Source organism: Mastomys coucha, unplaced genomic scaffold (assembly GCF_008632895.1).
Source record: "Mastomys coucha isolate ucsf_1 unplaced genomic scaffold, UCSF_Mcou_1 pScaffold11, whole genome shotgun sequence".
Classification (NCBI taxonomy): Eukaryota; Metazoa; Chordata; class Mammalia; order Rodentia; family Muridae; genus Mastomys; species Mastomys coucha.
This window is the reverse complement of record NW_022196893.1, coordinates 29,311,394-29,324,263: the sequence shown is the minus strand read 5'-3', so window position 1 is coordinate 29,324,263 and position 12,870 is coordinate 29,311,394. Positions and strand designations below refer to the sequence as shown.

The following is a 12,870-nucleotide window of genomic DNA, read 5'->3' as shown; positions in this document are numbered from 1 at the left end:
AGGACTTGCTGCAGTGGGAGTACTAGGTTCTGATGAAGCCAACTAGTCTTGGTTTCTGTTGGTAGGATACTTACATTTGCCTTTCGCCATCTCTATATTTTTGGTGTTAGATGTTCTTAGTGTCTCTGACTAGAGCTTGTCCTGTCCTTGCCACCCTGCAACTCCCCTGTGACTCGTGGGGCCTGTGCCTCCCGCTGGCTGCTCCCGTCCCAGAAACTCACCGGAGAGAAAATCAATTTAACAGTCTTATGTAGATGCTTGTCTATGTCAATACTGAAAATACATACATTTTTCTCAATATAAATTTTTAAATAACTCCAAACATATAATACATCACTTCTAATATTTTCTTAAATGAACATAAATATATAAAGTGTTTTTGTTTGTTTGTTTGTTTTGTATTTAGTAGAGCTTAAAATCTTGGCTCTTACTGTGGTAACTTCATACAAGAGTTACAAACGTCAAGCAAAGCATTCAGTCTCACCTTTTGTTGTTCTCTTACAAACCCCCTCCTAATTTAATTGTTTACATTTCTTTTGGATCTATAAATACTTTTCAAATATGTAATCTGTTCTGAAAACCATAGTATAGTGTAAAAACATAAAATAAACAATACTACTAATAGAGAGGCTGAGATAGGAGAAGCAAAATCTCAAGACCATTATGTTGTACACAGCAAAACATTGTCACGAACAAACAAGCTGAAAGTGTGTATGGATTGTATAATATTGGACCTATTTCTCCAATTACCAAATTAGAGAGACCATTGGATGACAGTCAATAAATTTTTAATTCCTCATATTTTTGGATTTTAATCGATTAGGATATGTTGGTAATATTAATTTTCATATTACAATATTAAGAAAAAGTAATTGTTACTTCCTGTTGTTTTTGTTGTAAGAGGTGGAATTAGGTTTGTGTGGATTTGTTGAAAGATTACTTTCTTGCTTCTTTTTGCTCCTTATGTTGATGTTTTCCATCTTTTATCCTTTGTAGGGCTGGATTTGTAGAAAGATATTGAGTAAATTTTGTTTTGTCATGGATTATCTTGTTTTCTCCATCTAAGGTAGTTGAGAGTTTTGCTGGGTATAGTAGCCTGGGCTGGCATTTATGTTCTTGTAGGGTCTGTATGACATCTGCCCAGGATCTTCTAGCTTTCATAGTCTCTGGTGACAAGTCTGGTATAATTCTGATAGGCCTGCCTTTATATGTTACTTGACCTTTTTACCTTACTGATTTTAAATTTTTTTCTTTGTTTAGTGCCTTTGGTGTTTTTATTATTATATGACGGGAGGAATTTCTTTTCTGGTCCAGTCTATTTGGAGTTCTATAGGTGTCTTGTATGTTCATGGGTATCTCTTTCTTTAGGTTAGGGAAGTTTTCTTCTATAATTTTGTTGAAGATATTTACTGGCCCATTACATTGGGAGTCTTCACTCTCTTCTATACCTATTATCCTTAGGTTTGGTTTTCTCATTGCATCCTGGATTTCCTGGATGTTTTGAGTTAGGAGCTTTTTGCATGTTCTTTGACTGCTGTGTCAGTGTTTTCTATGGTGTCTTCTACCCCTGAGATTCTCTCTTCTATCTCTTGTATTCTGTTGGTGATGCTTGCATCTATGGCTCCTGATTTCTTTCCTAGGTTTTGTATGGCCAGGGTTGTCTCTCTGATTTCTTTATTGTTTCTATTTCAATTTTTAGAATCTGGATGGTTTTTCTCATTTTCTTTACCTGTTTGATTGTGTTTTCCTGTAGTTCTTTAAGGGATTTTTATGTTTCCTCTTGAAGGGCTTCTAGCTGTTTACCTGTGTTCTACTGTATTTCTTTGAGGGTGCTATTTATGTCTTTCTTAAAGTCCTGTATCATCATCATGAGAAGTGATTTTATATATGAATCTTGCTTTTCCATTGTGATGGTGTGTCCGTGACTTGCAATGGTGGGAGTATTGGGTTTTGATGATGCCAAGTAACCTTGGTTTGTGTTGCTTATATTCTTACGCTTGCCCCGCATCATCTTGTTATCTCTACTGCTACCTGCCCTTGCTAAATCTGACTGGAGCCTGTCCTTCCTGTGATCCTGGTTGTGTCAGAACTCCTCAGAGTCAGGCTATCTCTGGAATCCTGTGATTCTGGGATTCTGTGACCCTGGGCTTGTTAGAGCACCTGGGAGTGGGGGTTCCTCTGGGTGTTTTGGAAATGAGTGCAGAGTTTGCACCCAATGTCTGCTCAGGGCACCGGCTAGCCCAGACAGACCAGAAACAACCTGAGCCACTGGGCTGGCAGAGTTCCTGTTTGCCTGGTCCCGCTGGTCCTAGTTACTCCCGGTCGGACAGATGTTGTGTCCTCCTCACCTCTGATCCTGGGCATGTTAGAGCACCTGGGAGTGAAGCTTCCTCTGGGTGTTGTGGGACTGGGTCCAGAGCTTGCACCCAAGGTCTGCTCAGGGCACCAGCTCAGACAGACCAGAAACAACCTGAGCCACTGGGTTGGTGGAGTTCCTGTGTGCCTGGTCCCACTGGTCCCAGTTACTCCCAGTGTTGAGACAAATGTTGTGTCCTCACCTCTGATCCTGGGCATGTTATCGGCTTTCATCTTTGATGACAGCTAGTCTATCAAGTTCACATCTCTTATACTTTAATTTGCACTTTCCTGATAGCTGTCGAATATTTTCTTCACATTAACTATCTTATTATTAACTATTTAATCTTATTTTGAGAAATGTCTATTCAAGTCCTTTGCCCATTTCTATTATTAATAGAATGATAATCTATTCTTTAGAATAAATAATAATCTATTTTTATCTTTTTTGCTAAGGAGTTGCTTTAAACATCTAAATTGCTTGAGCGTGTAACACTGCACAACTTAAAATTAGCTACATTCAGTCAAGGACTCTCAGTGTGTGAGTTTTTCTATTACATTAAGGCCTGAAGGGTCACCAAAAAGCCAATTCCATTTTCTGATTGTTGCAAGCCTGCTGTTGAATTTGTTCCCTCCACCCTGTTCCATCCCTGATGTCCTTAGGTCATTTCTCCTTTTAACCATGAAGGCAAAATTAGAGCACAGGCCTGCGGATAGGGAGGAATCTAACGTGTTCTTGCTACTTTTAGCAGTGGCTGATTAAGAGCCTCAGAAGAAGCTCATCATGTTCTAGGGCATCTCCCCCATAACAGCTGCGAGCCAAATACATTCTCCATAGAAGACTTTCTCAAGAGAGACCTGGTGGTCGGATTCGATGTTCAGTCCTGTGGGATTCTTCTGCAACTACCAAGGCCATCTGAGGCAAGAAGAAAATTCAGTTCGACATGTCTCAGTGCCTGGTGTTGGTTCAAACTTCTAGAGTCTCATGCCAGGCCATTTAATTTAGGCATATTGAAGCACAGCACAATTTTGAAAACAAAGATTCTTGGTGATAATTAACTCAGTCCTGTGTGCACAACAAAGCTTACGACACAACTACATGTCCAAAGTCCATGTGACTTCTCCCACAAGGATGAGTTCTCTTGACTGAGAAGCAATGCTCAGTCCCTGAAGGATGACTGAGAGAAACATCAGAGTCTGGGGAGGACAGATGTGGCCCTGCAGAAGGCACAGAACTCACCGGGCTGGGGAGGACAGATGTGGCCCTGCAGAAGATGCAGAACTCACCGGGCTGGGAGGACAGATGTGGCCCTGCAAAAGGCGCAGAACTCACCGGGCTGCTAGCCACATCCATTCCCAGCCTTCTGGCTAGAAAACAGATTATACATCTCTTTCTTTGAAGAGACAATGCTGTGTGTTTAACATTCCCGGCATCCCTGGTGCTTATCCGTGAGCACAAGGAGCTCTGTGCCCTCAACATGATCTGATCCAAACCATGCTTCATAAAAATAATGTTGACGAAATAATTCAGCAATTGAAAGAGTAATTTTCAATCAAAAGGAGATAAGTCTATGGAACTTAAAAACCTCACCAAAAAAAACCCACTCTAATATTTTCAACTTTTCTTACAATGTTTCATGGATCACTTATAGTGTAAAACATATTTATCAATGTTGTTTTTACAAAATCTCAATCATTTGATTAGACCAAGGAAAACTGAGGAGCCATTCCCCCTCAGCTGACCTCTCAGAAAGAATACCCTCTCCATCTTAAAAAAAAAAAAAAAAACAACTCCTTCAAACTCAGCGTCCCTTGCTTCTACTTCCTGTTACTTCTATCCCTCTTTCTATGTTTTTTTCTTAATAATTCTATGTTCACTCCCTGTCAGCTGGTTGCTTGCTTTGCCTCTTGACCTATGGTTGACTTTACTTAATCCTGTTTACAATATTCAAGCAGAAACCTCTTGGATTGAAAGGTGTGTGCTAAGGGTGAGCCATATCACAGCTAAAAACAGGGTTTTATTTCCAGTAAATAACACAATCGTAAGGTCACAGCATGATCAAATATCCTGCAACATCAATCCATGGAGGTTCCTGAGTCTCAGGTTCAATCTACCACATGGGCTTTATGTCCAGAAAACAATGTTTTCTATATAGTGAAGGGTTAGATACAAAGAATAAGTCTTAAATACACATTAAAAATAGTTTTAGATAATAGTAAATACAATGATGAAAGGCACCCATTACTTGAGAAAAAAACCTACCAGAAGATAGCCAAACTTTACAACTGAAGCTTTTTAAAAAATAATGTATATAATTTAAACAAGGCTGATGAATCCATATAAGGGAGGCTCAGATGAAGTAACCTCACTCCTAAAACAGGTCATTTTACTATTAGACAATGAGTTAGTAATAAGATGCTATATTTCCCTTGTTTCCTGTGTTCAGGGCATGATGGGGGAACAACAGAAAGACCTGTCTTTGTGAATATAACAAGAATTCAGGGACTGGAGAAGTGGCTCAGTGGTTAAGAGCACTGACTGTTCTTCTGAAGGTCCTGAGTTCAAATCCCAGCAACCACATGGTGGCTCACAACCATCCGTAATGAGATCTGATGCCCTCTTCTGGTGTGTCTGAAGACAGTTACAGTGTGCTTAGATATAGTAAGAAATAAGATCTTTAAAAAAAAAAAAAAAAAAAAAAAAAAAAAAAAAACAAGAATCCAAGCATGCATCACAAAGGGACATTTTTCTACAGATCTGGTTTGCAGCATCACACTTAGCCCTGTGATTTGGTAATCCAGAGTTAGGAAGAGTACAGGATCCTCTCTACAAGAGCCTCTCAAAGGAGTAGTAATCTGTAGGGTAGGGTCATTCACTTATCGTGGAGCGCAGCAATCTTGACGACTGCCCCTTTGGTTATCCACAGGCTTATGGGTAGAAAAATGAACACTTAAACACGGTTAGAGAGTCTCATGCTTCCTGGCATGGTGTGTGTGAACGACTTTGAAAATTGTTGCTAATTTAACTGTGATCACAGATCTACTTACTTTGTGTCTCTGCCCAGAACCCTGGAGTTAGGGAGCCTTGTTCTCTAGCCATTGTCAGCTCTAGATAGCAACAAAGCCTCCAAGTGAGGTCACAGAATGCCCTAGAGCAGTGCTTCTCAAATCAGCGCAAGGCCACAGAATGCCATAAAGCAGTGATTCTCAAATCAGCACAAGGCCACAGAATACTGTAAAGCAGTGATTCTCAAATCAGTGCAAGGCCACAGAATGCCCTAGAGCAGTGCTTCTCAAATCAGTGCAAGGCCACAGAACGCCCTAGAGCAGTGCTTCTCAAATCAGCACAAGGCCACAGAATGCCATAAAGCAGTGATTCTCAAATCAGCGCAAGGCCACAGAATACTGTAAAGCAGCGCTTCTCAAATCATCACAAGGCCACAGAATGCCCTAGAGCAGTGCTCCTCGAATCAGCACAAGGCCACAGAATACTGTAAAGCAGTGATTCTCAAATCAGCACAAGGCCACAGAATACTGTAAAGCAGTGATTCTCAAATCAGCGCAAGGCCACAGAAGAATGCCCTAAAGCAGCGCTTCTCAAATCAGCACAGGCCACAGAACGCCCTAGAGCAGTGCTTCTCGAATCAGCACAAGGCCACAGAATGCCCTAAAGCAGCTCTTCTCAAATCAGCGCAAGGCCACAGAACGCCCTAGAGCAGTGATTCTCAATCTTCCTAGTGCTGCCCTAGAGCAGCACTTCTCAACCTTCCTAGTGCTGCGACTTTTAATACAGTTTCTCATGTTGTGGTGACCTCCAACCAAAAAATTATTTTTGTTGCTACTTCACAACTGTTTTTGTTATGAGTTGCAACGTAAAGATCTATGTTTTCTGATGATCTTAGGACACCCTGTGAAAGAAAGGGTGGTTGAACCCCCAAAGGAGTCATGACACCACAGGTTGAGGACCAATGTCCTAGAGAAAGCCATACACCCAGAAGAATCAGAATAATCAAATGGATAAGTAATGGCTTCCTCTTTCTACAAAAACCAACTAGGTAGGTATGACCTGCCCCCCAGGATAGTATGATGGAAGGACGGGCACAGAACAGGAGTGACACATTATGACAATTCCCTTGGCATGGAAAACAGTCTCAGGACCTTAGTGATGGCTGTGATTGATTGGTTGTCAGCTTGACTACATATAGAATTAACTAATAACCCTAGCAGCTGGGCACACCTGTGAGGGATTTTTGCTTAATCCAGATCATGTGAATTTTGAAGACCCACCTTAAAAGTCCAGGTCATTTGAAGTAAGAAGATCCACATTCGCCAGGCAGTGGTGGCGCACGCCTTTAATCCCAGCAGAGGGAGGCAGAGGCAGGCAGATTTCTGAGTTCAAGGCCAGCCTGGTCTACACAGTGAGTTCCAGGACAGCCGGTCTATACAGAGAAACCCTGTCTCAAGAAGAAGAAGAAGAAGAAGAAGAAGAAGAAGAAGAAGAAGAAGAAGAAGAAGAAGAAGAAGAAGAAGAAGAAGAAGAAGAAGAAGAAGAAGAAGAAAATCCACATTTAATCTGGGCCACATCCTTTCATGGCAGCCATTATAAAGGACATGGAAGGAAGAAATTTTTGCTTTCTGCCTGCTTGCTCTAATTCTCAGTGGCAAGTATCCCTCCTGCGGCTGAGGCATTCCTTCACTGCTATTAGAGTGTAGTTTTTCAGGTCTCTGTCACACACAAAAGACCAGCTGATTCCGTGAGATGTCCAGCCTTGTGGAATGAACAACTATTTGATTCTTGAACTTGCAGTCAGGAAACAGCTATTGGACTAGCTAGACATAGCCTGTAACAGACTCTAATACATCAGATAGATAGATAGATAGATAGATAGATAGATAGATAGATAGATAGATACATAGATACATAGATACATAGATACATAGATACATAGATACATAGATACATAGATACATAGATAGATACATAGATACATAGATACATACATAGATACATAGATACATACATAGATACATGGATGGATGGATGGATGAGTGGATGGGAGGGTGGGTGGGTGGGTAGATAGATAGATAGATAGATAGATAGATAGATAGATACATAGATAGATACATAGATAGATACATAGATAGATACATAGATAGATACATAGATAGATACATAGATACATAGATAGATACATAGATACATAGATAGATACATAGATACATACATACATACATAGATACATACATACATACATGGATGGATGGATGGATGGATGAGTGGATGGGAGGGTGGGTGGGTGGGTAGATAGGTAGATAGGTAGATAGGTAGATAGGTACATAGCAAGCGATCATTCTATCCATTCTGTTCCTCTAGAGAATCCTGACTAAGACAATGTCTAGTAGTGTATAGATTTTCATTTTCCTGCCCATTAAGCCGATGGCTAACCCAAAAGGCAGTTACTCAAGGTGACCATGCTCCATTCTCATGTAACTGATCCACCAGTACAAGTAGCTGCTCTTTTTAGAGGCTCTTGGACCTTGTTTCTACTTTGCTTGTAGATGGTTCTGGAATGTTATCAAAACAGTGGGTCAGGTAAACCAATGATGACAACCCAAGATTTACAGAAAATTTGCTCTCTGTTCTTCTCTACTGGAAACTGTATGACTCCATTGTGCAAACTAAATTAACTATGACTCTTCATTGAGATTGAATGACCTCATTAAGGTAATAAAATAGAGGGTCAAATGTCATGATAGGCATAAACTATTTTGAAAATCGTTGCTAATTTAACTGAGACCACAGACGCTCTGGCCTTTCAGTGGAGTCAGCAGAGTTAAGGGTGCTGCCTGTCCTCTGTATAGTCTGCAGAAGACAACTGGGATGTTCTTCTAGCTTACCAGAGACACCACAAGCACGTGTGAGAGTGCTTACATGCATATCTTCCAGAAAAATGGCATCAATTTAAATACCACCATTTCTGTTAAAACAACTCAAATTACATTTCAGATGTTAAAATTAGTTGAAGAGATGGCAGGAGGTAGTGGCACACACTTTTGATCCTAGCACTCAGGAGGCAGGAAAGGAGGATCTTTGTGAGTTTGAGGCCAACCTGGTCTTCAGAGTGAGTTTCAGGACACCCAGTGCTACACAGAGAAACCCTGTCTTGAAACACATACACACACACACACACACACACACACACACACACACACACACACACCACTGCCACGACCAAAAATTTAAAGAGGACATAGCAGACATAGCTGCAACTTCTACAGTTTATTATCAGAAGTGATTTCTTTTAGCGTGAGACTATTTTTCATTTATTTGTTTACTTTGTTTTTGCAACAGACCAGTGTGGATTCATATAAAACTAAAGGAGAATTAAATCTTCATTTTTATTTTTGTATTTCCTAGATGAACAAAAGAGCACTGGATTTTTAAGTCAGGCATGGACACAAAAAAACTTTAAAAGGGCAAGAAGTTCACAATGTACAACCTGAATGGCAAGTGAGAAGATAAGGGTGTGCGTTGGCAAATGGCGTCATGGGGCAGACAACCCTCACCCACACTAGAAGGTGCCATGCACACACAGTGTAATAATGTGTTTAAGAGGCCATGTATCTGTAATAGCATAGACGCCAAAGAACTGGAAACTCACCAGGTACCACTGTCTTCCAGAGCGGCCCTCCAGCTCCGACCATCCTCCCTGGAACAACTCTTCCTCAGACACCATGCCATCTCTGTTTCTAGGGACAGCGATTCAGTGACACAACGTGAGCAGCAGAGCCACGGGATGAGGTAGGTGTGGATTGCTTCACAAAATCTCGTGTGTGGACACAAACGCCTGGCTGGCCAGCTGCTAAGGTACCTAACAAGGTACAAGATGCTGGCCGGCACAGAATATTGTTTCTGCTCAGTGAACTATAGGCAAGCATTGACCTTTAGTGGGGCTTAGTGAGTCCTTGAGTTGAATGCCAACTTCTTCTGGGCCAAGTCCAGGAACTCTGGATTGTGGCTCACTGATGATGTACGTTGCCCAATCATTATCTTAGTCTCAACGTGTCTGCTGAGTGAAGGATTGTGGGTCCATATTAAACTACGTCCTCTGCCTTTTCTTCTTTCCCCTCCCCTCCCTTTGTTTCCCTTCCCTTTCTTTCTTTTTCCAGACCAAAGGAGAAGCCCTAGATAACAGAACTCCCCCATGTACAGGTGATAGGAACAGGCCTGGCAGATGCCTTGGTCAAACAAGAAATCTCACGCAGAGGGAATCTAGTCCTGTAAGAGTAGCCATAACAGAGGAGGCAGCCTCCACAGGCAAGGAGGAGATATGAGACCTTGAAAGGTTAGAACATTCAATTCAACTTAGATAGCTGGGTGGTAATCAGTAAAGATAGGAAGGTGGGGGGAGAGGAAGGTATGAGAATTAGCAGGAGTTGTCGGAGGCAAACGAGGGCATAGCAAAAAGAGAAGAGGGAAAAACAGAAGGGGGATGCTAAAGAAAGGAGTTTAGCAGGCATATGCTGGCAACCGAAGCACCTGCAGTGGGGAGTGGGATACATTTTAACTCCAAACAAGATGAAAACACAAGAGATTTCATTTGAACACAGTGATTCCCTAAATGTTATGGTAATGGGAAAAGAGCATTCCAATACTGAATACTAAGTCTCCAATGGTGTGAAATAAACATTATGTACTCACTGGGACTTAAGTACACATGTGCTCAATGCCCTCTGCAGGCCATTGCTCATCCATACCCCATTCTCAAATATATGGCTGGGGTTTTTTTTAATTGAAAATAGATTATTCTCTCAATCAATGCATCCCAACAGGTTTCTCCTCCTTCCACTACTTGCAGCTCCCAATGACCTCCCTTCCCTGCCCCCCAAATCCTTTCTGCCCAATGGTATGTAAAACAGATTGTAGAGGAAAGGAGTCACATATTGACGGGTCTCCTCCACACAGGCCCCCTTTTCTTGTGTGCAGCATGGTGGTTGAACACCTCTAGGGAAATATGGGTGGGAAACCATGAATTCTTGGAATGACTGCCAGTCAGTGTCACCTGAGTCAAGGGACCCTAGTACTTCATAGGGTGAGAAATGAGAAGAGATGGAAAAAGGGAACACACACACTCCACAGGGTGTCCGACCAGTCCACAGTCAAGGGGGGCACTCACTTCCTCAGCTTCTAAAAATAGAATTGATGCATAGAACCCCTGGTGAGCCTGGCATTTGTCATGACTCTGACATTACTACACAGAGCTCACTAAATTCCAAAACTTTTACTATGACGTGAGGGAAAGCCTCGTGCTGGGTGTCTGGTCCAGGTAACCATCTTACCTCCCATACAACTGTGTCCTTTGTGCTTTCCCCGACCCCATCCTCAAACAGGTCCCAGACAGCAGACCCGAGGAACAGCAGCACAGTGACTGAGTTCATCCTCGTGGGCTTTGAGCAGAGCTCCCCTTCCACCCGGGCATTGCTCTTCACCCTCTTCCTGGCTCTCTACAGCCTCGCCATGGCCATGAATGGCCTCATCATCTTCATCACGTGGACTGACCCCAGGCTCAACAGCCCCATGTACTTCTTCCTTGGACACCTGTCTTTCCTGGACATCTGCTTCATCACCACCACCATCCCACAGATGTTGCTCCACCTGGTGACCAAGAATCACACTGTCTCCTTTGTCTCTTGCATGACCCAGATGTACTTGGTCTTTCTAGTGGGTGTGGCAGAGTGCATCCTCTTGGCTTTCATGGCCTATGATCGTTATGTCGCCATCTGCCACCCACTGAACTATGCCCAAATCATGAGCCAGAAGGTGTGTGTCAGGCTGGTATGTTCGTCCTGGATCTTTGGGATGGTCAATGGCATCTTTCTTGAGTATATGTCATTCAGGAATCCCTTCTGCAAAGACAACCACATTGAAAACTTCTTCTGTGAGGCTCCCATAGTGATTGCCCTCTCCTGCGGGGATCCCGAGTTCAGCATGAAGTTGATCTTTATGGATGCCATTGTTGTGTTGCTCAGTCCCATGATGCTCATCATCACTTCCTATGCCCGCATCCTGGCCTCCATCCTCCACAGGGCCTCCTCCTCAGGCCATGGGAAGACTTTTTCCACTTGTGCCTCCCACCTGACCGTGGTCGTCTTTTTCTACACCTCAGCCATGTTCTCTTACATGAATCCCCGCAGTACGCATGGGCCTGACAAAGACAAGCCTTTCTCCCTCCTCTACACCATCATCACCCCCATGTGTAACCCCATCATCTACAGCTTCCGCAACAAGGAAATGAAGGGGGCCATGGGGCGGGCTCTTGGGAGAGGCAGCCTGGCTCAGGCAGAGTCTGTCTAGGAGGAAGAGCCATATGGAAGAAGTTCCCTCCCCTGGACAGTGAAGAGTAACTCCTCCCTGGCCTCACCATGTCAGCCAGAGTCCAGGAATGAGCATTCATTGCCACCTTAGCATTGGACTCAAGATGAAATTTCTTTTGTGTCTGTGGTGGTTTGAACATGCTGGGCCCATGGGAAGTGTCACTATTGGGAGGTGTGGCCTTATTGGAGGTCGTGTGTCACTGTGTGGGCAGGCTTTGTGGTCTCCTGGTACTTAAGCTCTGCCCTGAGTGGAAGAGAGTCCCCTCCCAATTGCCTAGTCCTCCTGACTGCCTTCAGATCAAGATGTAGAACTCTCAGGTCCTCCAACACCATGTCTGAATGCACTCTGCCATGCTTCCTGTCACAGCGATAATGGACTGAACCTCTGAACCTGTAAGCCAGCCCCAATTAAATATTGTCCTCTGTAAGAGTTGCCTTGGTCATGGTGTCTCTTTATGGAAACCCTAACAAAGGCAGTGTCCATATCTCATATCTCTAGTTGACTTTCAGCACAGACAAATCTTCTCTGACTCTTGCAACAGAGAGACAAGCTCAGAGGCAACAAGGGAGTTCGGCAAAGCATACCTTGGTAGCCAATATTGGTTCAAGCTTCAGGTGTCTGACCCAGATTGCTTATTTTAGGCGTATGTAAACAGCACAGTCTGGTAAAAACTATACATATGATGAGTAACTCAACCCGGTGTGCACAGTAGAGCCCACCTAAATCTCTCTGAGGAACCAAATAGGCTAAACAAAGATCAGACGTGACTGCATCAGAACTCTTTGTAAGGTACATGTGACAGCTTCCACGGAGGTAGGTTCTATAAACTGACTGCGAAAAATGAGTTTACTAGAAGGATCAGGAGGAGACTTCTGAGCCAGAGCATCCTGGGCCACACAGATCGCACAAAGACCACCAGGCTAGAAAGCATGTCCTCCGGCCTTCCAGTTGAAAAACATGTTTTGGGTTCCTTCTATTGAAGGAATAACCCCATGTGCTTAACATCCCATGTTCCCCTAGTACATGTTTGTGAGCACAGAGACCTCTGTGTCCCCTACACCTTAGTAATACCCTTTCATTCTTGGGGACAGAAGTGCAATGTAAAAAACTGATTTCATGAATCAAGGAAAAGCAATTGA

At 43.0% G+C, this 12,870-nt stretch overlaps 1 protein-coding gene across 2 annotated transcripts in view; it reads left to right on the top strand.

The window, feature by feature from the left end:
* LOC116081969 (olfactory receptor 10AD1-like) overlaps positions 1–12,154 on the top strand; it is a 28,083-nt gene extending 15,929 nt beyond the window's left edge. Inside the window, exons 2-3 of one of the 2 annotated variants that reach the window (XM_031358760.1) lie at positions 9,038–9,157; positions 10,747–12,154. In XM_031358760.1, the coding sequence (XP_031214620.1) occupies positions 9,153–9,157; positions 10,747–11,710 (969 nt within the window). In that variant the 5' untranslated portion in view covers positions 9,038–9,152 and the 3' untranslated portion in view covers positions 11,711–12,154. Of the gene's footprint in view, positions 1–8,911; positions 9,158–10,746 lie in introns of those variants that run through there. The other variant, XM_031358750.1, reaches the window with a different exon arrangement.
* The last annotated feature ends 716 nt before the right edge of the window (positions 12,155–12,870 follow it).